At 36.8% G+C, this 22,823-nt stretch overlaps 3 protein-coding genes across 4 annotated transcripts in view; 1 reads left to right on the top strand and 2 right to left on the bottom strand.

The window, feature by feature from the left end:
• Positions 1 to 6,663, bottom strand: part of LOC116301715 (guanine nucleotide exchange protein smcr8a) — a 39,479-nt gene extending 32,816 nt beyond the window's left edge. Inside the window, exons 1-8 of one of the 2 annotated variants that reach the window (XM_089037887.1) lie at positions 6,310 to 6,663; positions 5,071 to 5,159; positions 4,603 to 4,675; positions 3,949 to 4,031; positions 3,089 to 3,134; positions 2,597 to 2,681; positions 2,155 to 2,288; positions 86 to 179 (exon numbers count right to left, since the gene is read on the bottom strand). In XM_089037887.1, coding sequence (XP_088894013.1) covers positions 86 to 179; positions 2,155 to 2,288; positions 2,597 to 2,681; positions 3,089 to 3,134; positions 3,949 to 4,031; positions 4,603 to 4,675; positions 5,071 to 5,159; positions 6,310 to 6,507 — 802 coding nt within the window. In that variant the 5' untranslated portion in view covers positions 6,508 to 6,663. Of the gene's footprint in view, positions 1 to 85; positions 180 to 2,154; positions 2,289 to 2,596; positions 2,682 to 3,088; positions 3,135 to 3,948; positions 4,032 to 4,602; positions 4,676 to 5,070; positions 5,160 to 5,956; positions 6,144 to 6,309 lie in introns of those variants that run through there. The other variant, XM_089037888.1, reaches the window with a different exon arrangement.
• A 244-nt stretch (positions 6,664 to 6,907) lies between these two features.
• LOC116301714 (uncharacterized) lies at positions 6,908 to 9,270 on the top strand. The gene is made up of 4 exons (XM_031710817.2): positions 6,908 to 7,079; positions 7,220 to 7,296; positions 7,711 to 7,764; positions 8,166 to 9,270. Exons 1-4 carry the CDS (start codon positions 6,995 to 6,997, stop codon positions 8,340 to 8,342), a joined length of 393 nt encoding a protein of 130 aa, XP_031566677.2. The 5' UTR covers positions 6,908 to 6,994; the 3' UTR covers positions 8,343 to 9,270.
• On the bottom strand, positions 9,169 to 22,581 carry LOC116301716 (cytochrome b5 reductase 4). Its single transcript, XM_089038428.1, has 15 exons — positions 21,920 to 22,581; positions 21,371 to 21,471; positions 20,348 to 20,513; positions 19,122 to 19,173; positions 18,306 to 18,363; positions 17,323 to 17,419; positions 16,590 to 16,619; positions 15,983 to 16,108; positions 15,422 to 15,562; positions 14,853 to 15,002; positions 14,102 to 14,194; positions 13,029 to 13,089; positions 12,570 to 12,659; positions 11,660 to 11,833; positions 9,169 to 10,925 (listed from the first exon to the last, which is right to left on the bottom strand). Exons 1-15 carry the CDS (start codon positions 22,149 to 22,151, stop codon positions 10,871 to 10,873), a joined length of 1,626 nt encoding a protein of 541 aa, XP_088894554.1. The 5' UTR covers positions 22,152 to 22,581; the 3' UTR covers positions 9,169 to 10,870.
• Positions 22,582 to 22,823: the final 242 nt, after the last annotated feature.

Genomic DNA, 22,823 nt, shown 5'->3' with positions numbered 1-22,823 from the left:
AACTGTTCTTGCGTTCTTGGGAAAAGTGCTAAAATGGACGCACGCGCAAATGTTTATTTCTCGGAAATTCTGGAAAATTACGTACCTGGAAAAGTACCAACATCCGAGGTAAAACTGTGTCCGCGGCGTTCAGCAAGTGCTTCGATTTTCTTGAATTTATCGACGATTCTTGAATCCATCTGCGAGAAACATGTAACAGAAGAGAACCTCTTGAGATGCAATACATTGCGAAAGGTGATTTTTTAAATATTAATTTGAACTTTTTTAAGCTAGACACATGACAGACATAGATACACTTCAAAGGGAAACCGTTATTACAGAAAAACTGTACTCTCCCTTACAGCCCTAACAAAAAATTAAATTTATATATAAAGACAAAAACTATTTCCATTTGGTCTAAGTAAGAGAAAGATATAATGAAAAAATAAAAAGTGAATGAAATATATAAATATCAATATAAGAAAGAAAGAAAAAAAAATTGTAGCTAATCGTAGCTAATTATTAAGCGATCATAAATTAATAAATACGAAAAAGTCCTTTCTAGCATTCTGGCTTGCAGTCTTCTCTAAGTTTTATATGACCAATTTCCTTTGGGCTTCCTGTGCTATGCACAAAGGTGAGCCTTCGTTTTAAACTTTGTTTTCACTGTATCTTAATTTTAATCATAATCATGCATTTATGTACAAAAACTTTACGTGTACGAAAATTGTACGACATTCCACTTTTCCTGCCAATTCCCACGCGCTTTCTATTTCCCTTAATTTTTGGTCAATATTTCTGCTAGTACACTCAACAAAATTACTCGACTCTGATTGGTCGAGAGGAGTACAATTATAGCGTTAATTGTACTCCGTAGGAGTACCGAATTAAGTCGCTATGGAAACACGGTAAAAACAATGTCAACAGCAGCAAATAAAAAAAAAAAAGCCGTAAAAACTAATAAGAACTAATCTTTTTTATGCATTTTAGTTGCGCGATGGACTGAAAATCGGCCGCCAAATAGACAAAGATGAACGGCGTCGCTTCGCATTTTTTACTGAAATTTTGTTGAGTGAACTCTAAACAAAAAATAAGTGTACACCTACTTGCAAGAAGGTTGTCATACGATATTAGAACATTAGTAATTTGATGAGAAAGGAATACATTAATAGACAAAAGAAAAAGTTCAGCTTCAGTGATCTTCTTTTGTTTTTTAATATAATTCCTATCCCACTAAATCACTAATGTTCTATTTTCGTATGACAACGTTCTTGCAAGTAGGTGTATGTATTTTCTACGAAAGTATACACTGAATAGACCAATTCGGCTAACGCAATGTTTCACCCAATTCAAATCTACTGGGAATACTTGTTCTAACGAAATTTTCATTACATAGCGCGCGCTACTCAATCACGTCAGCACCATCCCCGTGGGGGGGGGGGGGGGGGGTACTCCCATATATAGACTATACGGGGATGATCCGCTGAACAGGGTATGGTTTTTCGAGCTTCTTAATCATAAAGAGGATGTGCAATTTCACTCAAGTTCCAAGTTCTTCCTGAGTTTCCTGTCATATTCAGGGTTTCTACTTTCGAAACTGGTTATTATGGTCGTAAAAACACGATACGCGAGATGACATGATAATTGAAACAGGAACTCAGTGCAATAAATTATATCTTTTATCATAAACAGCGTCCACAAATATGAGTTTTTTAATCATAAACAGGGTACCCCTTTCAGAATCCCAGCGGAACACCCCTACCCAAATTTTTGCGGAGTACCCCCCCCCCCCCCGGGGCACCATCCCTTTCTGGATGCACGCTCGCGCACGCTAATTAATCAATCAGAGCGCCCGTTATATCTTCGCTATGTTATAATGAAGAAGTAGAAAAGCGCGCGCGTGCTGTGTGCAGTAATAAAGCACTCGGGGTTGGCAGAACAAGAGAAGTGTTAGGAGAAGCACGTCGCGTAGCGGAGTGCCCTTCGACATATTCAAATTGGTCGCCATATTTCGATTTGGGTGTATAACGGGTAACTTTTAGGGGTCATTTTCAAAATGTCCAACCAGCATCCCCACTGTATTACTATGGGGGTCCCTCCGAGCTCGCGAGACGTTCTTTATTTTTTAGTTATTTTTTGTCAACATTAAGAATTATCAAGTACTTAATTTATTACCATGTGATGTTTAAGGGCATCGATGACTTTCTTCGTATCCTTCAATGTCTCGTCGTAATGCTCTTTCTGTTTTACTTCTGCTTCAATATCTGTTTTTGATCTGTTTCTTGTACAGCGCTTAGTCTGAAATTCCTCTGTAACAATCCGAGGAGTAAGGATGATTAAAAAGTGTGATATAGAGGATTTTACATGGCTGCGTGGCATGGCTCACTCACAGATCGAACCCTGAAACAACCTTTGGTCTAAACAACCTTTGGTCTAAACAACCTTTGGTCTGATCTAAGTCAGGGCACGGCTAACTCACAAATCAAACCCTAAAAAAACCTCTAGAGTGATAAAAGTCAGATCAAGGCTAGTAATCAAATATTGAACCCTGAAACAACCTCTGGGCTGATCTAAGTGAAACAAATATTTCAGAATAAATCAAGATATCGTTTTTTACCTTTAAGGACAAGTAGATCCATGAGTCTTTGCTCTACATCACCACTGAACACCACTTTGTTACCAAAGTGAAAAAGCTTTGCAATCTGCAAAAATATGGAAAAATAAAATGTGAAAATATAGAAGAAATGAATGAATGAATGGATGGATGGATGGATGGATGGATGGATGGATGGATGGATGGATGGATGGATGGATGGATGGATGGATGGATGGATGGATGGATGGATGGATCAATGAATGAATGATTGGTTATTTGGTTGGCGGAAAGGATGGATGGATGGATGGATGAGTGAATAACTGGCGGAAAGGATGGATGGATGGATGGATGAGTGAATAACTGAATGAATGAGAAATAATTAAATGTTGGATTGACTCACTGACTGACCGATCGACTTGCTGACTGACCAACTGACTGACCCACTTACTGACCAATTTATCTCTAAGGACTATTTTATCAATTTCCTAAAATAGCTCTGATATGTTCTAATACCTTTTCAAATTCTTTCATAATTGTATCCAGGGAAGACAATATCTTCCTAAAACAACAAAACACACCTGAGCATTACTGTACATATATAAATACAATATCACCTTTAACTACAAATCTAGAAGCAATTTCATGGGTGGCATCTCTCACCACTGTGGTCTGGCTTCAAACCCCGACTCACACTGGATCACATGTGAGTCGAGTTTGTTCGTTGTGTTGTTTTCTCCCTTGCAATGAGGGCTTTTTCCGGGATCTCCGGTTTCCTCCCTCAGTAAAGATCAATATGTGAGTTGAGTGTTGTATGTTGTAAATATAGAATGTAGTGGCAGTGTGTGTGGAGGGAACCTTACAGAAGAGTCCCACATGGGAAGTGGTGGGTAATGGTTGTAAAATATAAGTTTTCATAAGCTTTATAATTTAATGTTTGACTGTCTTCTTATTGATCATGGATAACGTCTTAAAACATTTAAAACTCAAATGGAATCAAGATCTTGTCTAGAAAATGGTTTCATTGTAAAGTTTTGAATATTTTAAGATGTCATCCAGCTATGACGGATAAGAACATGCGTAATAAGTAAATTACGAGCCTTAGATGAAACGACTGAAGAAGAGTGCCATACAAGCCTTTCACAACTTCAAGTCGCGTAAAAAATGAGCCAGCTCAACTAGAAACTGTGGACAGCTGTTTCGGCCTGTATTGGGCCTCGTCAGCACAGTGTATCTAGTGAGCTGGCAATCCCACGAAAAAGTAGTACTAGATAGATGTGGCAGTGCGCCGTGTGGGATGGGCTCGGATATCAAATGATATCTATGACGGATAAGATGAGTCATTCAAATCTATGAGAAGCTCTCAAATGTCTTACCTTTTACTATGAGCAATGTAGCTCATACAGAATGGTCTCACGTAACCTCTTGCATGAATATCATAGAGAGTAAAATGATGGACCTAAAGACAATGCGTAGAACTGGTTTAGAATTACACATAGTTATTTTTAAATTTAGGTCTGATATGACAGTCCTTTATTGAGGTTTTTTCACTATGGATGTCATACTATCTTCAAATGTATAATTTCATTTTATTACCAAAAAAAGAGTTTTTTTGTTCACTTATTGGTTTATATATCTTTCTCTCTTCACTTCCTTTAGTCTTTTTTGCTTTTTACTTTTGTTCTTTTAATTGTTGATATATTCACTCATTGTTACATTAGTTTTTTAATGCATCCATTCCCATCTCTCTTCCTTCCTTCCTTCCTTCCTTCCCTCCCTCCTTCCATCCATCCATCCATCCATCCATCCTTCCTTCCTCCCTCCCTCCCTCCCTCCCTCCCTTCCTTCCTTCCTTCCTTCCTTCCTTCCTTCCTTCCTTCCTTCCTTCCTTCCTTCCTTCTATCCATCCATCCACCCATCTGTCCGTCTGTCCTTCTGTCCATCCTTCCGTCCGTCCATTCGTCTGTCCATCTTTCCATCTGTCTGTCCCTCTGTCTGTCCCTCTGTCCATCCATCTACACATAACTTACAAATGCACATGTTCCAGATGTCTTTTCAGTGAGAACCAGTTGTGTATCCTCTTGAATAGTAAAATCTGAGTGTCTGAAACAAAGAAGAATTCTTAATAGCCAGGTATTATTATTTATTATTCATTATTATTTAACAAATAAAGCAGCTTTTTCCATGCTCCTAAGGAGAAGCATGAGCCGTGGGTGAGTGCTTCTCACACTTCTTGAGTGCTCACAGTGCTTCCTAAGTGTTTTATAAGTGAACGGAGCATGGAAAAAGCTGTTTTATTGGTTTTTTCATATAGCTACTAATTTTATTTCGGTACTGAATGTATAAATGCAAAAAGAAAGATGGTCTTAGGATCTAGCACTTGGCGCAAGCAGATGGCGTCAGCACTGTGCTCCATTCACTAATAAAGCATAGTTTTTGACCAATCAGCAAGCGGGTACTATCCTAAATATATAATAATATTATTTATGCCTACATACTTGTTTTGAGACTGGAAGTCCACTGACATCACATGTAGAGCAAATGCATTTTTGTCAAATGAGCCACCACCATTAGTTGGAATCATCATCTGTAAGATAATCATAAAAGATATAAATCAATAATGTGAATAAATAAAAGGGAGCTTACTGTGGCTTTCAATACTTTGCGAACTCAGACAATTCAATGGCTTGTTGTGAAATTGTTTTTTAACTGCTGCCGGTCAAGAAAATAAGAGGTACACATTGATAATTTTTGATTAACAGCAGCAACAAAAAAAAAAAAAAAAAAAAAAAAAAAAAAAAAAAAAAAAAAAGAAAGAAAGAAAATCAAAATATTGGAATTAAATCACAGTAGCCCATGATATCTTTGCATTTCACCAAACATGCATCATTCTCTTGAGAAAAATTCATTAAGATTATTTTTTAGTTATATCCATAATCACGTCTTCTCATGCACAATTATTTAAAAATTAAGGGTTGCTTGTTGTAGAAGAAGCAATTTTAAAGGCCTTGATTAGTAATATATACAGTATGAGTGGCCGTGTTGCATCAGATATACAACCACGAGGCGTAGCCGAGTGATTGTATATCTGATACAACACGGACACGAATACTGTATATGACTTATCAAACGTCTAGGTTAGTTCCTTTGTGTTTCACTAAAATTTTCAAAATTAAAGTGAATTTGGCCAAGAAAATCCAACTTAAAGTTTATGCAAATGAACACAGTTTTGTATCAGATTTACAAAACTCTTCACGGTCAGGATTTCTGTTGTGTTTTCCTCATGAAGTATTAATGAGTTTGATAACTTGTGTTACATGACCATCATTCCTTTTGGTATTGATATAACCTAGCTATTGCCTATCTTGCACTACATTCCTATACCTTGGGGCAGCCTACAATATAGGCCAAGCTATGGTTGAATGAGACATTCAAACAAGGTATACAAAGTATTAAACATCCAGTAGTCCTACAGAGCTGCTTTGTGGGTGCTGGAAATAAGCATTTTAGCCATATATATTAGCAGGTAAAATTTGGAGAACATACAATAGAAATTTACTCTCATGAGAATTGGGCTTTGTTTTGCTCTCGAAAATGAGCTGCAACTGGAATAAGAAGGAGAAGAATTATATAGCAAGCACCTGCTTCATTAGTTCCACTTTCAGCATAATACCCTTACTAGCTAATCAAAATTAAGCAGTAAAAAAATCAAGAATAAGCGATAAAATTCAACTTACAACTGCTTTAGGTCCCTCATTTTCTGCAAATTCAGTAATAAGAATAAAATCGTCCTCAAAAGACGACTTCTTCCACGGGTTTGGATTGTTTTGATGGTGTAACCGCAAGTTCCTTGGTAAGCTTAGAGTGCTTTTGGCTCGGCTTCCGGGATCTTCTTGTTCTTTCCATCTCATTTGGTAGAACGCGCTATGCATCATAAAGGCTAAAGGATTGGCTATAACTTCATTTTAATGTATTATGGAACAAAACAAGCTTGCCTTAGTCAAATAAAGAAAGATTTAACAATAGAAAGTGGAACTAACTCTCGTGCCATCGCGTGATGGAGAAAGTTGAATACCTCCAGAACCTCCCGTTCCAGGCGTTCTTCAGGCTTGCTTCGAAAAACTAGGGAGGGGAGGATAAAATGCTCATAAAATTAAAAACTAAATTAGAGACTATTTTATTGAGTAATTATAAAATAATTCACCCCTAATGTTGATGATTTGCTTTTTTTATTAATTCATTTATCTATTTCTATTAAAAAATATTTTTGAAAGATTTACTTTGTCAGATATTATTTCCTGGCTCACCCCTCCCCTAATAATTTTACTGGAGTTAGTCTTCCTCGTCTTTCAGAGGAACGCCTGCTTTTAATTGCTTTTGCGGATCAAGTTCTTCGAAGCTAGAAAGATATCTTGTGCTAAAATGGCGGATTCCGAGACAGAAGACTTTCTAGTTGCAACGCAAGACTGTTTTTCTATTGAACAGGACAAAAATGCAGATACAGAAGGTACGATTTCACGACCAGAAAACGATAAGTTTGGAGTTTGATCGAGAAAACAAATTATAGAATTTTTCGATAAATATTTAAAATCTCGATCACCTATAACTGACCTTGTGCATATAGCTAATAAGTAATTGTATTTTTAGTTCTAGATGACGATCTTGAGGAAGAATTGTATGCTGATTTGACAATGGATATTAAGCAGGAGATGGATTACAATGAGGTGAATTTTCATGCATATATTTTTCTTTCTAATTCTTTCTTTCCTTCCACCATTTTTCTTTCCTTAGTTCATTTCTTTTTTCATTGTTTTCTTTCTATTCATTACATAATTTTTTTATCCCTCCTTTCTTTCTTCAAATATATCTAATTCATCGTGGTTGACAGAGCTGACAGAGAATTTTTACTTTTCAAGGAGCATTCAAGAACTTTTCAATGATTTTTATTTTTTCAATAAATAAATAATAATAAATAATAAATAATAATTTTCATAATAAATTCAATGGCTTTACAAGGACTTCAGGGACCTGTATGAACCCTGACAAAATGTAGTGCATTACCTATCTAGTGATTATATTTATTTTTTCGTGACAATTATTTCACATCATTCTTTTTCTGAATAATTTTTGTTTATTAGTTAAAGAAATTGTTTGATGAAAGTAGAATGAAAAATCAAGAGTTATCAAAAGAGGTGAGTTGTACAAGATGGCAAAACAATAACACAGGCAATTCTTGGTTCAATAAACAGGATGCATTGTGTTCTAGCTTCGGTGCAAACAACACCTTATGCATCATTAACAAAAGATGTATGTGCACCCATCATCTGTTTGCATTTGGCACCCCAATCCTCCATGCTTGAAGATGCTTAAGGTCTCTAATACACCCCATTACTTTCTCATTTTTGACCTTCATCTCATAAGCCAAGCCCGTAGGTGTCCGGTGCAACTTGACAATAACACAGGGTAGCTGTCACTTATACAAAGGTCACTCGATCCCGCCACTCATGACCCTATTACCGTCGCTGAATACACTCGGGTAATAGTAGATCCATAGTCTTTGATTGTAGTGTTTTAATTCAATTTTTCCAATTAGAATCAAGCATTAAAGGAGCAGAATATTATTTTAAAGAAGAACATTTCCTCTCTTTACCTGACTGCTAAAGAAGAAATCCAGAGAAAAGATGCTCAACTGAAAGCCTTGCAAGAAAAAGAAGACAGGAGAAAACAGTACTATGCACAGAAGATGGAGAAAACTAGCACCAACAACTGACATGGCAAAATATTAGGCATTTGATTACCTGACTGCTAAAGAAGAAATCCCAAGAAAAGATGCTCAACTGAAAGTCTTGCAAGAAAAAGAAGACAGGAGAAAACCGTACTATGTACAGAAGATGGAGAAAACTAGCACCAACAACTGAACTAGCACCAACAACTGACATAGCAAAATATTAGGCATCACCTCTCCTTGTTGAAGGGAATCAAGGGCAGTCCACTGGCCTCTAATTACCTCTGGGATCTTTGGTTTGATTTGTGGACTCAGTATTACATTTAAGTAGCACTTGTAGGGAAAAGTCTTTCTCTTGATTCAAGGGTTTTTTGTCTGGATTCTCAAGTTTTCCTCCCTATACTATGTAAGACCTAACAATTACTTAATTCCAATTCAATCTGAGTGAGCCATGCCCTGACTTAGATCATCCCAGAGGTTATTTCATGGTTCGACCTGTGAGTTAGCCATGCCCTGACTTAGGCCAGCCCAGAGGTTGTTTCTGGGTTTGATCTGTGAGTTAGCCGTGCCCTGACTTAGATCAGCCCAGAGGTTGTTTCAGGGTTTGATCTGTGAGTTAGCCATGCCCTGACTTAGATCAGCCCAGAGGTTGTTTCAGGGTTTGATCTGTGAGTTAGCCATGCCCTGACTTAGATCAGCCCAGAGGTTGTTTCAGGGTTTGATCTGTGAGTTAGCCATACCCTGACTTAGATCAGCCCAGAGGTTGTTTCAGGGTTCAATGTTGCAGGCCTTTTATCTGTAAGAACTGATTTGGAAGGGGGGGTTTCAGCTTATAAAAGAATTTATGATATAGCATTAAATTAATGCCAACTTAAAGTATTTTGCTATTTATTTTTGAATTTTTTTTTCTAATTTAGTATATAATGTACATAAATGTAAAATTTAAATACAAAAATATATTATCCTAAATGTGTTTGTAGGCAATAAGTTAGAGTGTTAAGTTGAGTTCCTTTTCCAAGGTTCTTCTGGTCTGATTGAATATTTTCTCTCTTTTATGACTAACGACATAAAATAGACTATTTTGACTTGGGAGTAATGTTTTCTGAATTTCAGACCACATGCCATTCTTATAAGAATAAGATTCTTTGTTTGAGTTGTGTCCATATTCATGTGTTTTCTCATGCACAACCGTTAAACAAAGAAATGATACTCTAGAGAATGACACATGGTTTGAAATGGAAAACATTATGCCCAAGGTAAAGAGGTCTATTACCCTTAAATAGATAAATATCTTGAAGTAGTTTCTTAAGATTATTGACAGTAAAAGTGTAAAATATGTACATCATGAAAAGTTTATTTATTAATTTGTGCATTAACTTTATTTCAATAATGTGAATGTTTTCTAATAAAAAATAAAAATAAATAATATGGACTGCTATAATTAAGAAATGTATGCAATAATTTGTAAAAAGAACTTTTGGAATGTTTCAAATTTATGAAGGAATTCATTCCACTGAACCTTCAGGAAATAGATTAACTAGATGTCATAATGATATCTGTTTCAACAAGCGAAGTCAGACAGCACAGTATTCATGGCTTAGACTCTGTTTTCCAAAATCAAAATTTTGTCTCACAATCATTTACAGTGCTGTGCGCTGAACTGTAAACACCCAACAAAGTTTCATACAAGTTTTAATTGTTTTGGTGCTTCACTTTAATGTTTGATATCATTAAATCGATGTACGAACTCCGCCTATCCAAACATCAAGGTGAAGTGCTGATTGGTTAGCAGTAGAGCACAATTAAATCATAATTAAAACAATTTGTCAAAAAGATGTCAAGGGTAGACCAAAAACTTGTAGAAGTGTTCATAGTACAGCAGGTTGCCCTGTAAATAGAAAAATATCAGTTTTCAAAGACACTATTGAAATTCCTTGTATTCCCACACAGGACAGTAAAACTTTGAACAAAATGTATTTAAAAAAATCGCGTAGTCATATCCTAGAGGTCAGAACTTTTAGTGTTAATCTGTTTAAGTTTGTGGTCACCAAACACCAGTCAGAACCATGAATTTGATCCATAAACCTCAAGTAAGTCATCCTACACAGTAGTTATAAATTTTGTAATCATAAAATAGAGTGGTTCATTTATCATTATAATTATACAGCTTCTCATTAATCCCATATAGGTAACTGTCCAATTATTTTCTTAATTGGACAGGTCTTGTTGATATGGGATTAATCAGGCAGCTATATAATTAATAGGTAATGGGATTTCCTGCTTCCCAATAGCGAAATAATTAGACTTGAAAAGTTCCTCTGACTACCAAATAGGACTCGGCCTAGGCCTCATCCAATTTGGTCAGTCCTCGGAATTTTCCTCGTCCAATTAAGATGGAGTCCTATTACATATACTAATCGTTGCTTTTCTTATTATGACTGAAACACTCTAAATTTAGGGAAAATTATTTGCCTCAAGTATTAGAATTATTTTCAGCTTTCCTGCAGCTCAATTGTAAAACATGAAAATTTTAAGTAGTATTTGTTTACGTGAATAGATTTATTTTATCTTTGTTATCCAAGGAAGGCATGGATCACCTGACTGCTGTAGTTAAGGTCCTTTAATGTACTGTGGAAAAAAAGAAGAAAAAAGGCAACATTTAAATTTTTTAGTAAAAGGTAATTAAAATGAAATAAATGGTTATTAATTTAGCAGCACCAACAACAGCAGCAAGAACAGCAGAAACTACAACAGCAGCAACAGCATGAGCAGCAGAAACAACAGCAACAGCAACAACAAACAACAGCAACAGCAGCAATACCAGCAGCAACAACAGCAGCAACAACAGCAGCAGCAACAACAGCAGCAGCAACAACAGCAGCAACAACTACAGCAGCAACAACACCAGCTGCAACAACAGCAGCAACAACAACAGCAGCAACAGCATCAACAGCAGCAATACCAGCAACAGCGACAACAACAGCAGCAACGACAGCAGCAACAACAACAGCAACAACAGCAGCAACTACAACAACAACAGCAGCAACAAGAGCACCAACAACAGCAGCAACAACAGCACCAACAACAGCAGCAACAACAACAGCAACAACAGCAGCAACAACAACAGCAGCAACAACAACAGCAGCAACAACAACAGCAGCAACAACAGCAGCAACAACTGCCAACAACATTAACCAGGAAGAATTATTGCTGCAACAACAACAGCTGCAATAATGAACTCTTTAATTTATTTTATCAAAATATTCTTCAGCATTGACGATCCCACATGTATTCTGTAATTAGCGATGAGTACAAACTATTACATATATACAGTGCATTGATCAGATTGAGGTCTTTCTTACCTGAGAATGCCATGTGTAAAAGGATCAGGTCCACAAACACAAATCAACAAGTCAGTACTATTGTTCTCTGAGGGAGGAGGGGGTAAGGTCTCCAATAGCATTTTTGTTGAGATTCTTCCTTCATAGCCGTCCCATTCTGGTGTGGGTTTAGATATAGCATAATGTACCTGAAAACTGAATAGACACAACACAATTATCAATAGACCATTTTACAGATCCTGCGGCTCAACCTCAGCCTCGTAGGTGTGTAATATATTCTTTAGAAATTACCTACAACCTGTAAAATTTTTAAGTGTTTCAATTGTTTGTTGATGTGTAAATTCCTTTCATTACTGCAGACTGTAGTCAAATTCTAAAGAATAATATTACATGCTGACGAGGTTGAGGTTGAGTAACGGGATCCGTGAAATGGCCTATTCTCCGGCAAACAAATCGAGCAAGGGTCTGGGTCCCAGTAATTTGGAGTATTTCAAAAGAGGGCTTTGGTCAATATCATTCGGTTTCTTTGTCGATGTCAATGCACAGGGCTTAAAATGATAGTCAGTCACTAGTCATGATAACCACAGACCGTTAACATGATGGCGTCATTGACCTCTACTACCAGACTCCCTTGCACGCTTTCTTTTGTTCAGTTAAGTAGCACCAATTGTCTTACCATTCTCATGAGGGGATACAAATTTGAATAAGAAAGAAAATTTGCAAAGCATCTTGGTAGTGGGAGTCAAATGACACCATCACGTAAACATGCTATTAGTTATAGCTCTGTCATACCTTGTTTTTGGCTTAACAATACTGGTCAAAATGACCAGCAAGGCAAAGATTTGACCAGACAAGTTCTAATTCTGGCCAAACATTGTCTAATGACCTTCCGTTATTTTAAGTCAGATAATTATATGTTATGTAAGCTTACTTTTGGCTGGACATCTCAGCTAGCTCATCCAGCTGACGTCTCCACAGAATATCTTTTTCTTCATGATTTGCAAACAGAAGCTTGACATTCCTGTGAATTAGAAATAACAACATGAGCATATTAAGCATTTAAATTAATCTAAGTCATATTTTACATATTGTATAGCCGCTTGCCTTTATTTCACAGCATAATATTGTTTGATGTTAAAATATGAAAATAGTTGCCAAGATATAAAGTTGCCCTAAAGAGGGAAATTTTGACTCAAATTGAAGCCTGCATCTGTTGTCCGAGGGGAGTGGGTTTTGAATTTTTTTTTTGGCAAAAACATCTAATCCCCACCCCTTGCTCTGTGCTCCATCTCCTCGGACTTAACATTGATAGGTGCTTTATGATTTCTATAATTTGGTTGTGCTTAGTTCATGAATATAAATGAATTTAATAACTTGTATCAATACTTACACTTTGGTCTTAGTCTCATCTATGAGAAGTCTTCTGAGAAGCCTGACCATTGGTGTGAAACCTTCAGAAACAGGAATGAAAAGGAATAAAAATTAACAGTGAGTTATAAATCAGTATCACTAGGGCCCAGATGTACGAAGCCTGGATAGCGCTATCCAGCAGGTAAATCCTTATCCAGTGGATAAGTCAATGCTGTTATCCAATAAATTTATCCACTGGATAAGATTTATCTGTGGGATAGCGCTATCCAGGCTTCCTACGACCGGGCCCATGCAGACGATTAGATTAATATCTAGTTATTTTAACTACACTGTACTTTCTACCAGACGAGTGATACATCTCATCAAAAAAATCATTGTTAGCAAAAGTAAAGAAGATAATTTATTTGACTTTGAGAATGCGGGGGTTGTTGCCCAATTATCCCAAGCCAGAGGCTCATAATTATATAAAGCGCTCAAAGGTGCATCCTTTACCCCCTCAGATTATCAGAGTACTTGCTCTTTATTACACTGAAGTATCTAAAACAAAAGCTACACAGAACAGAGAGAAGTCAAACCCCCCAGCAATACAAATCAGAGTTCCATAAAAGCGGACAACCTTGGGAAACTGAAAAAGTGTCTGTACGTAGAGATGTCTGTCTAATAGAAAGGGGTTTTTTAATGGACAAATAATGCTAAATAGTGTCATTTTCCGTTTACGTAAGCACTTCTAAAGATTAATTATAGCAATTCAAGAAGTAGCCAATGTTTCTATTTCGAGTCCGTTTATATGTTATAAGAACAAATAGCTTTAAAAATGAGGACAGTTGTTTTCTATTTCGAGTCCGATTATTAGAATATTTGAAACAGTGTCCACTTAAGGGAGCTTGAAAACAATAGAAACAGTCAATTCGCTCTACGGTGTCCGTGTCTGCTTATGAGAAAGTCTGCTAAAGGTAAAGTGTGAATACAGTGTTTGTATGGGAGGAAAAATGGGGTTTTGGAAAGCTGTTCATAATTAGAGCTGTCCGCTTAAGAGAGCATCCGCAAGTCAACATTCAACTGTATGTAATGTTTCTGTGTAATCATTAATACCTGTGCCTGCTGCCAGCAAACAAACTTCCTTAGCTAATGATAAGCGAGAATCCTTGAAGTTTCCACTGTAATCACTTATAATAATTTCATCACCTTAAAAAAATAGGAATGCATTAAGCATTTATTTTTATTGGATACTCAATTTGAGTCTACTTCGTTTCATTCATTTGATTTACTCATTTGTTTATTCATTTGCATATTCATTCATTTACTCATTTTCATTAACTTGCTCATCCATTCATTCAATCATTCGTTTAATCCTTCATTCATTCCTTGTTCATTTATTAATACATTCACTTGTTCATTATTCATTCATACATTCCTACATACGTTCTTTCATTTTTTCATTAAATTCATTTTCATTCATTCATTCATTCCTGCATTTGTTCTTTCATTTTTTCATTCATTCATTCATTCATCCCTACATTCATTCTTTCATTTTTTTATTCATTCATTTCTTGTCCATTCATCAATCTATTCACTTGTTCATTCATTCATTCATTCATTCATCCTTACATTCATTCTTCCAATTTTTCATTTATTCATTTATTCCTGCATTCGTTCTTCCATTTTTTCATTCATTCATTCCTTGTTCATTCATCAATCTATTCACTCGTTCATTCATCCATTCATTCATTCCTACATTCGTTCTTTCATTTTTTCATTCATTCATTCATTCATTCCTACATTCATTCATTCATTCATCCATTCATTCTTTCATTTTTCCATTCATTCATTTGATCATTTTTACCTGGTACAAGTGGTAACAGTGAGGGTGTTAATGCTCCTGATGGGTAGTGTTTTATCATCAAGTAGAATCTTCGTCCTGCAAACTCTCTTTCCTCTGGATCTACTTTAAGAGAAGGTAGGACTACTGTGTAGCTTCTAGTTAACTCCATCCCTATGATTAAAAAAAAACTACTATCAGTTGAACTCCTAAAGAGCATTAGCTAAGATATGCTTATTGGTAAGGTGTGGGTTAACTGTGGTAAGGTATGGATGAAGAGGTTGAAGTAAGATCTAGTTATATTTTTGGTAAGGGGATTTGTTGTGGTAAGGTGTGGATAGAATGTGGTAAGGTGTGGATGGGATGTGGATGGGTTGTGGGCCTAATGTGTGAATGCACTGTGGTAAGGTGTGGATTGGTTATTGGTAAGGTGTGCATTGGTTGTTGGTAATGTTTGGATGGGTTGTAGCAAGGTGTAGATGGGTTGTGGTACTACCTGTGGATGGATGTAAGTTAAGTGTGGATGGGTTTGTGGTAAGGTGTGGATTGGTTGTAGTAAGGTGTACAAGAATCATTGTACTTGCTAGCGATACCTTGTATATTTCTCTTGATATGAACATGGTGCCCAATAGGTACTCTCATCTGCACTCCAGACGGCAACTCACAACAGTATAACCTTGTGTTGTGCGTCACCTCCTGCATGGAAACTAAGGTACACTCCCAAAACCTGGAGTCTAAAAGATTGAAAACGAAACTTGGTGGTAAGATCATTCAATCAACCAATGACAACACAGATAATTGAAATGAATTGATCTTCGAGTGTTCAAATCAATATCTCATGAGTGAGTGCAAAAGAAGATAAATTTCATATCTCCAATGTGCCCATGTATCGTTTGTTATATAAACAATTATAAAACACTTATGGCACACAATTTGATTGTGTGATACGAACTAAAGCATAAACTGATTGGCTGATATTTATAGTTACGTAAATTCATCCTTTTTTTACACGTTTGTGTTTAGAAACTTTATGATACATTTCTTGGTGGTCAAAATCTCTGTAAAACAATGTTGCAATATATAGTGTATGTAATTTATTTATTTCAAATACCATTGCTTTAACATTAAAATTACCAAAATAATCAAGGGGGTACCTCTGCTCTTGTGTGATTTGAGAGAATTGTTGCCGTCAAGTGCTTTTCCTAATGTCTTCCATTCTTTTCCTGATGTAGCCTTGGTAAGTAATATATCCACCTTTCCTACGCTACTAGATACCCGAACTGGAGGAAAAACCCGCAATAAAATGTATTATGCAATTATTACTTAACAAATGCTAGTACCAATAAATTATTAATTTTTTACATGCTTTTTTTCTCTTCTTTTTATTCATTTATTCTTTCTTTCTTTGTCTCTCTTTTTCTCTCTCTACCTTTCCCCTTCTCTTTCAATCTTTCTCTGTTTCTGCTTCTGTTTTTAATTTTATTGCTCCATTCTACTTTTATCTTTTCCTCTAGCTCTCTCTCTCATTCTTTTATTAGCTAGATTGCTACTTTCATTCGTTCACTAATTTCATTTATCTATTTTACCTTATATTATCTCTCTCTCTTTCTTTTATTCTTTCTATCATTTAAAATCCACTCTCATTTATTCTCTCTTTCTCACAGTCTTTCTTTTCTCTTCTTTTCTTTCATTTTTTGCATGTTTTCATACTGTATTCACCCCACCCCTCCCCTGTTTGGATTGCAATCAGTATCATGGTACCTTTTTGATCAGTAACTTTATCTTCAAGATCTGAAAAGAACCAAAGTACTGTGAATTCATTATCGAAAGGTAAAAACAAAGTGCATTCTGGTCTAGCTTGGGTGTAAACTACACCATTTAAGGAATGAGAACAGAAGATGTTAGTACCCAAGCTTGACAGCAATGCATTTGCTGTCTCAGTTAAAGCCAACAAAGGTAAAGGTAAAGTACCTATATTTAACGTCGGTAGTTCCTTCAGTTGAAATTCAACTGCTATCAATGGAAGCCGACGGTGCGCACTTTACCCCCTCTCCATCAGTGCTCTGTTTTAAGAGTATTTAAAGCTGAAGCTACACAGATTAGAGAGAAGTCGAAACAGACGTGGAGATACTAAGGATTGAACCGTGGAGCTCAAGCTCTGAAGGTCGCGCACTAACCAACTGAGCCATGCATGCTCCTATAAATGCATTCTATAATGCTCCTATAAGTGCATTCTGGTCTAGTAGAATACACAGCAATCTCAGCAAAATCCAAACCAGGTGCATTCTGGCCTAGCCTGGGTACAACCAAGGCATAATAAACAAAAGATGTTTGTACCCAGGCTAGACCACGATGCATTGCTATCTCAGTAAAAAACGAACAAGGTGCATTCTGGTCTAGCTTGAGTACAATTATAACTATAAGTCAATGATGAACAAAACATGTTCGTACCCAAGCTAGACCAGAATGCATTGCTATCTACAGTGTTACTTACCTAAATGAACTTCATAACTTTTTTCTCCTAATATCAAAATTACATCAAAGTTTTTCTCTTCTTTAAGTTCCATGATAACATCTTCTATGCTAAGTTCCTAAGAAAATTTAAAGCACAGATCAAATACTCAAACCCTAACAATATTGTTGTTGAAAATATACAGTGCTGGTTGACTGCTGGTTGTCATGTCACAATGTGAAACCCGGGGGGGGGGGGGGGTACTCCCATATATGGACTATACGGGGATGATCCGCTGAACAGGGTATGGTTCTTCGAGCTTCTTTTCACAAACATGGTATGCAATTTCACTCAAGTTCCAAGTTCTTCCTGAGCTTCCTGTCATATTCAGGGTTTCTACTTTCGTATTGTCTGAAACTGGTTATTAATGGTCGTAAAAAAACGATACACGAGATGACATGATAATTGAAACGGGAACTCAGTGCAATTAATTATATCTTTTGTCATGAACAGGGTCTACAAATTTGGGTTTTTTTGTCATAAACAGGGTACCCCTTTCAGAATCCCAGCAGAACACCCTTACCCAAATTCTGGCGGAGTACCCCCCCCCCCCCCCCCCCCCGGATGTGAAACAATCACAGTGGAAGGTTCCAATCTTTTTGAATTATGAGCCTTCAAATTTGAATTTAGAAGTTATTTTTGCGGAGGAAAACTTGAAAACCTGGTAAAAAAACCTGAATCTTGAAATATATTTGATATATATACTAAATATTATTTTGCCACAGAAGAAAATAAGCTGGAAAAGCTGTCAGAAAAAGTTAATTAAAATTCCGTATCACTGTAACCTTTCACTGATTGTGCATTTCGAACTTAATTGGTACATGTATTCAACATGCAAAAACAACCTTCAGCAACTTTTTTTTTAAATAGCTATATTTATACCATCCATATATTACTCACGAATACTATCTTTGTTGATAACATTTACTAAGATTCATGAACAATTTGCTTTGAAATTAACTTACCTGGTATTTTGTATAAATACTTATTGTAACTATTTTATCATTTTGATACCAGTCATATCTGAAAAGAAAAGAAAAAATGCAACACATCTTTTTTTAAATTGTATTTTGTCTTTGTTTTGACCTTGATATCGTAAATCACCCGGGGGGGGGGGGGGGGGGGGGGGGGGGGGGGGGGGGGGGGGGGTGTACTCCCCTATATTCACTATACTGGTACACTCTGCCAAACAGGGTTTTGTTTTTTAGCGATTCCACTCTGGAACAGGGTATATAAAATTGCGCTTGCTCTGGAACAGGGTATATGAAATCATGCTCTCTCCTCTCTGGAACAGGGTTTTCGTCAGCGATCTTGCTCTGGAACAGGGTATGAAATTCAGTGATTTTTACTCTGGAACGGGGTCAGGGTTCAGGGTACTCAGGGGCACATCCATACCCTAAACGGGCAAGAGTACCTCCCCCCCGGGGTAAATCATCATGAACTCAAATTTTGACCTTAAATTTGAGGATGGCAAGACTAGTATATATGGTGATGCCAAAATGATTATCAAAAAAGGTTGCTTTCAAATTGTTTTTTCATGTGTGTGCTGTCAACCTTGTTCTACGCAATCTCTCTGGAGCATGAAAAGCCCTAATTGACATTCTAACAATACCAAGAACGATGGATATGAAAACCTGTTTTGAAAAAAAAATGCTGATGTCATCATTTTGGTGTTGCCGTCCTCAATGTTTGCCAATGCCTAAGGTCTCTATAATCACTGGATTCATCCCAGCTGTATTGTCAAGTGAGAACATGGTGTAAGATTTGTGATATTAACTAACCTGGGTGATGATGATTCTGGAGAAAGCTGCGGTCGATTTAACCCACTGGTTGCTGTTAGTTCAAACGAAGACAAAATGTTAATATTCAGTACGAAACTATAAATTTACGTTATATTTTAACACTTAATAAAACAAGTAGCACCAATCCAATCCTTTTGCCCGGAGGGGGGTACTCTTGCATGTTTAGGGTAGGGATTTGCCGCTGAGCCCTCTGAACCCTGACCCTGTTGTCCAGAGTACTGTAAAATCACTCAAATTCAAACCCTGTTCCAAGCAAGATTGCTGAAAACCATACCCTTTTCTGGTAGTGCGAAAATAGATACCCTGTTGCAGAGAGGAGAGAGTGTGATTTCATATACCCTGTCCCAGAGCAAGGGCGATTTTATATACCTTGTCCCAGAGTGAGTGCGATTTTATATACCCTGTTCCAGAGTAAAATCACTGTTTGGCGGCACGTACCTGTATAGCGAATATTAGAGCAGTACCCCCCCCCCCCCTCCCGGGTCCTTTTGCCGGTATGTATGCATCATTTTGCCAAGATCGTATTAGTTAAGCATAAATAAAGGATCCCTTCTATTAATGTTTAAAATTGTTTTGTTTTGAAAATATTACTGCAGAAGAATATAATATATAGGTGTACAGTATCTATATATGACAGGACCCAGTTGTTCAATGCCCGATTAGTGCTAATCCTGGGTTAACTCTTAATAAGACCTATCGAGTTAATCCTGGATTAGCGCTAATCCAGCTTTGAACAACCCGGCCCTGGCTGTTATTTTAAGCCCTGGCTTCACTTCTCAGACTGTGTAATGTGTAGTTCCAGAAATCATCCATACCCACCCCACAGAGGAATTTGGAATTTCCGAAGAGTAGGGGGTCAGAGAACGAACAAAAACCTAGTTTGTATGGAAGAAAATTGGAATTTCCGGGGGGTAGGGGTGTCTTAAAAAAATTCCTCCATGAGGGGGGTATGGATAATTTTTGGAACTACGCAATGTTTTCCCACGTCATTCTGACTTATCAAGGAATCCTAAAACTGTTTAGAAGGCCTAACAACTTCAACAGAGAAGACTCATAATAGAGACTTGGCTCGGTTCCACCATCCTGGACCAGTGATCACCCCTCTATATATTAATGGTGACCCTTTTACTTCAAAATAAAAACTAGGTCCTATAGCAGTAAATAGCACTAGAAACTAATCAAGCATGCATATGTACAACATATACCTGTAGTATCAGCAACTGACAGTGAATTGGCAGACTTGAGTGATCCTGTCGACTTGTTTAGTGATCTATTAGATCCTTGCCTCGGGGGGCCCATTGTTTTTGACATTTCTAAAGGTCCTACGAAACATTTCTCTAACATGGACTCTGCATTGACCCACTTATGGACCTGCAGCAACAAAAAGTAGAATGACGCATTTATGCATTTTTAAAGGATTCCAAGGGCAGATGAAGATTTACAAGATAAATAGTAGGGAAGCACGGGTGGCGTAGTGGTGAGAGCGCTCGCCTCTCACCAATGCGACCCGAGTTCAAGTCCTGCTGAGCCCGGTGTTGTATGTGAGTAGAGTTGTTTGTCGGTTCCCTCCTGTGCTTCGAGGGTTTTCCGGGTTCCCTGGCTTTCCTCCCTCCGCAAAAATCAACTCCTAAATTCCCATTAGAATTACAGTGTGGATGAATAGCTACTCTGTAGAAATACCACTGTTAAATCACATTTATTTATTTATTTATTTGTTTATTTACCTATTTATTTATTTAGTTCATCTCAGATGTACTAAGATTTTTCCACCCAGATCTTGGGACTAAATTGGGGTCCCAAATAATGCATTATGTGCGTGTATGTGCTGATCAATGTTGTGGAAACGGATAAATTAAACACCAGCAGCGCAATTTAGTCCTGGCATGGACATATTAAAATATTGTGAAAATACATTGGGATATATTGTTGTCATTATATTTTTTGTCAGAAAATGCATTATTTAGGAGTTACTGCAATTTTCGATATTTTGCAAACTTGGCAGTTACAAGCTGCACCCTGAAATTTGGTTTTTCGCTGCCGTCAATCAAAAATAATCAGTCAGTATCTTCTATGTTTTTGACTGGCAGCAGTAAAAAAAAAAAAATTTCACAAGTTGAAGAAATGTCTGAGTTCGCAATATATCGAAGACCATATATGTTAATGATATCAATGACAATGCATGTGAAACTAAAATAGAAGAGAAATGGGAATAGAAAAACAGTTCATACCTCATCAAACAAAGATGTACCATCTATTCCAGCGCCTTTCATTATTTCTGGTATACCACCGGGGTGATACTCAAGATATGGAGTGATATTATATACTCTTCCTAGAAAAAAGAATAAAAAAAACAAAGCTAAGTTTTTAACTCAAAAAACCCTTTAGGGCCTTAATTTCGCCCCAAACCCACCTCCACTACCTCGCCTAAATAAATTCCGATACTCAAAATTTTAAGTTTGAAGGCTTTAATATACAGTACCTTATGATACATTTAAATAACTATGTTTTTAATGGCAAAATGACTTTTTCTATGAATATTCAGTAAGTATGGATTAAATCTTTGGATTTTTAAACGAAATCTATCATGGAACATACGCACTCTGAAAGCCATTTCAATATTGAAATGAATATTGAAGACCTTTCGTCGCTTGATAAATAAGTTCGTATATAAGGAAAACACATTGATCGCTATTGAAGACATTATTTTCTTAATCATTACTGGGACGCCTTAGTTATATGAAAGCTTTGATAACAGTGATAAATAAAATAAAAATCACCTCGAATAGCGATCCAACAATCATCATCCTTGTTGTGCTTGGCGAGCTCTTCGAAGCTCACAGCTCGATGTTTTCCACCAACTCCAGTCAAATCTTTCCCGCTATTTCCCAACCGAATCCAATCCATAAGACTCCGTCCTGGTTTAAGAGCTACTTTAGCTCGAATTGAGCCGCTGGAAGTCGCTCTCTGAGGCGAATTTACGGCAGGAAAACTGATTTTCGGAGCCTCCATGGTTGAAGTTCCTTCCTTCCCGACAGCTGGAGTTGGAACAACCGCTGATTCAGCGGACTCTTTAGTACTTCCACAACCCAGATTGCTTCCTTTATCTCAAAAAACACGTTGAAATTTCAACATATAATTGAATCCAGGACTTTTAGAGCGACTTTTAGGTCTTGAATTTCCAATATCAGGTCAGCTTTATATCGGCAGGATATCCAAGGCCTATTTTAATTAGAAATCGCATCCTGAGAAGTCTCGTTATAAACTTGCAAGTTTAATCTCCCAATCTCCGGCGTAGCTTTGAACTTCTTTTGACTCCGAAACGCCAACACTTCTAGTAAAACATATCCTTATTTCCTAGTTTAACTGTCTTATCTTAAAGACTTCTATTTTTTTTTTGCCGAGAAGATATGCCGTTCCTCGTTGACCTTCTATAAGGGCCGACCTTATATTGATCACTATGCGGACTCACTGTTGCTATTTGAAGTCCTTAGAAACGAGAATTTATATGCAAATATAAATTTATTTTGGGAATAAGTGATAATTACTTACAGTAATAATTGACGGACACTATTTCTAAAACATCCGCTCTGTGATTCTTAACACCTTTAAAAAAAGTTATAATTTGTCCTATTTAGTTCCGGGATTTTAGCGGTATATAAGTAGACACCGGTGCTTTGTAGC

This window comes from Actinia tenebrosa, unplaced genomic scaffold (genome assembly GCF_029948245.1).
Source record: "Actinia tenebrosa isolate PJP-AT-01 unplaced genomic scaffold, QUT_ActTen_1.0 PGA_scaffold5__44_contigs__length_20552954, whole genome shotgun sequence".
NCBI lineage: Eukaryota > Metazoa > Cnidaria > Anthozoa > Actiniaria > Actiniidae > Actinia > Actinia tenebrosa.
Note: the sequence above shows the minus strand (reverse complement) of the source record. Positions and strands in the feature narration are given on the sequence as shown.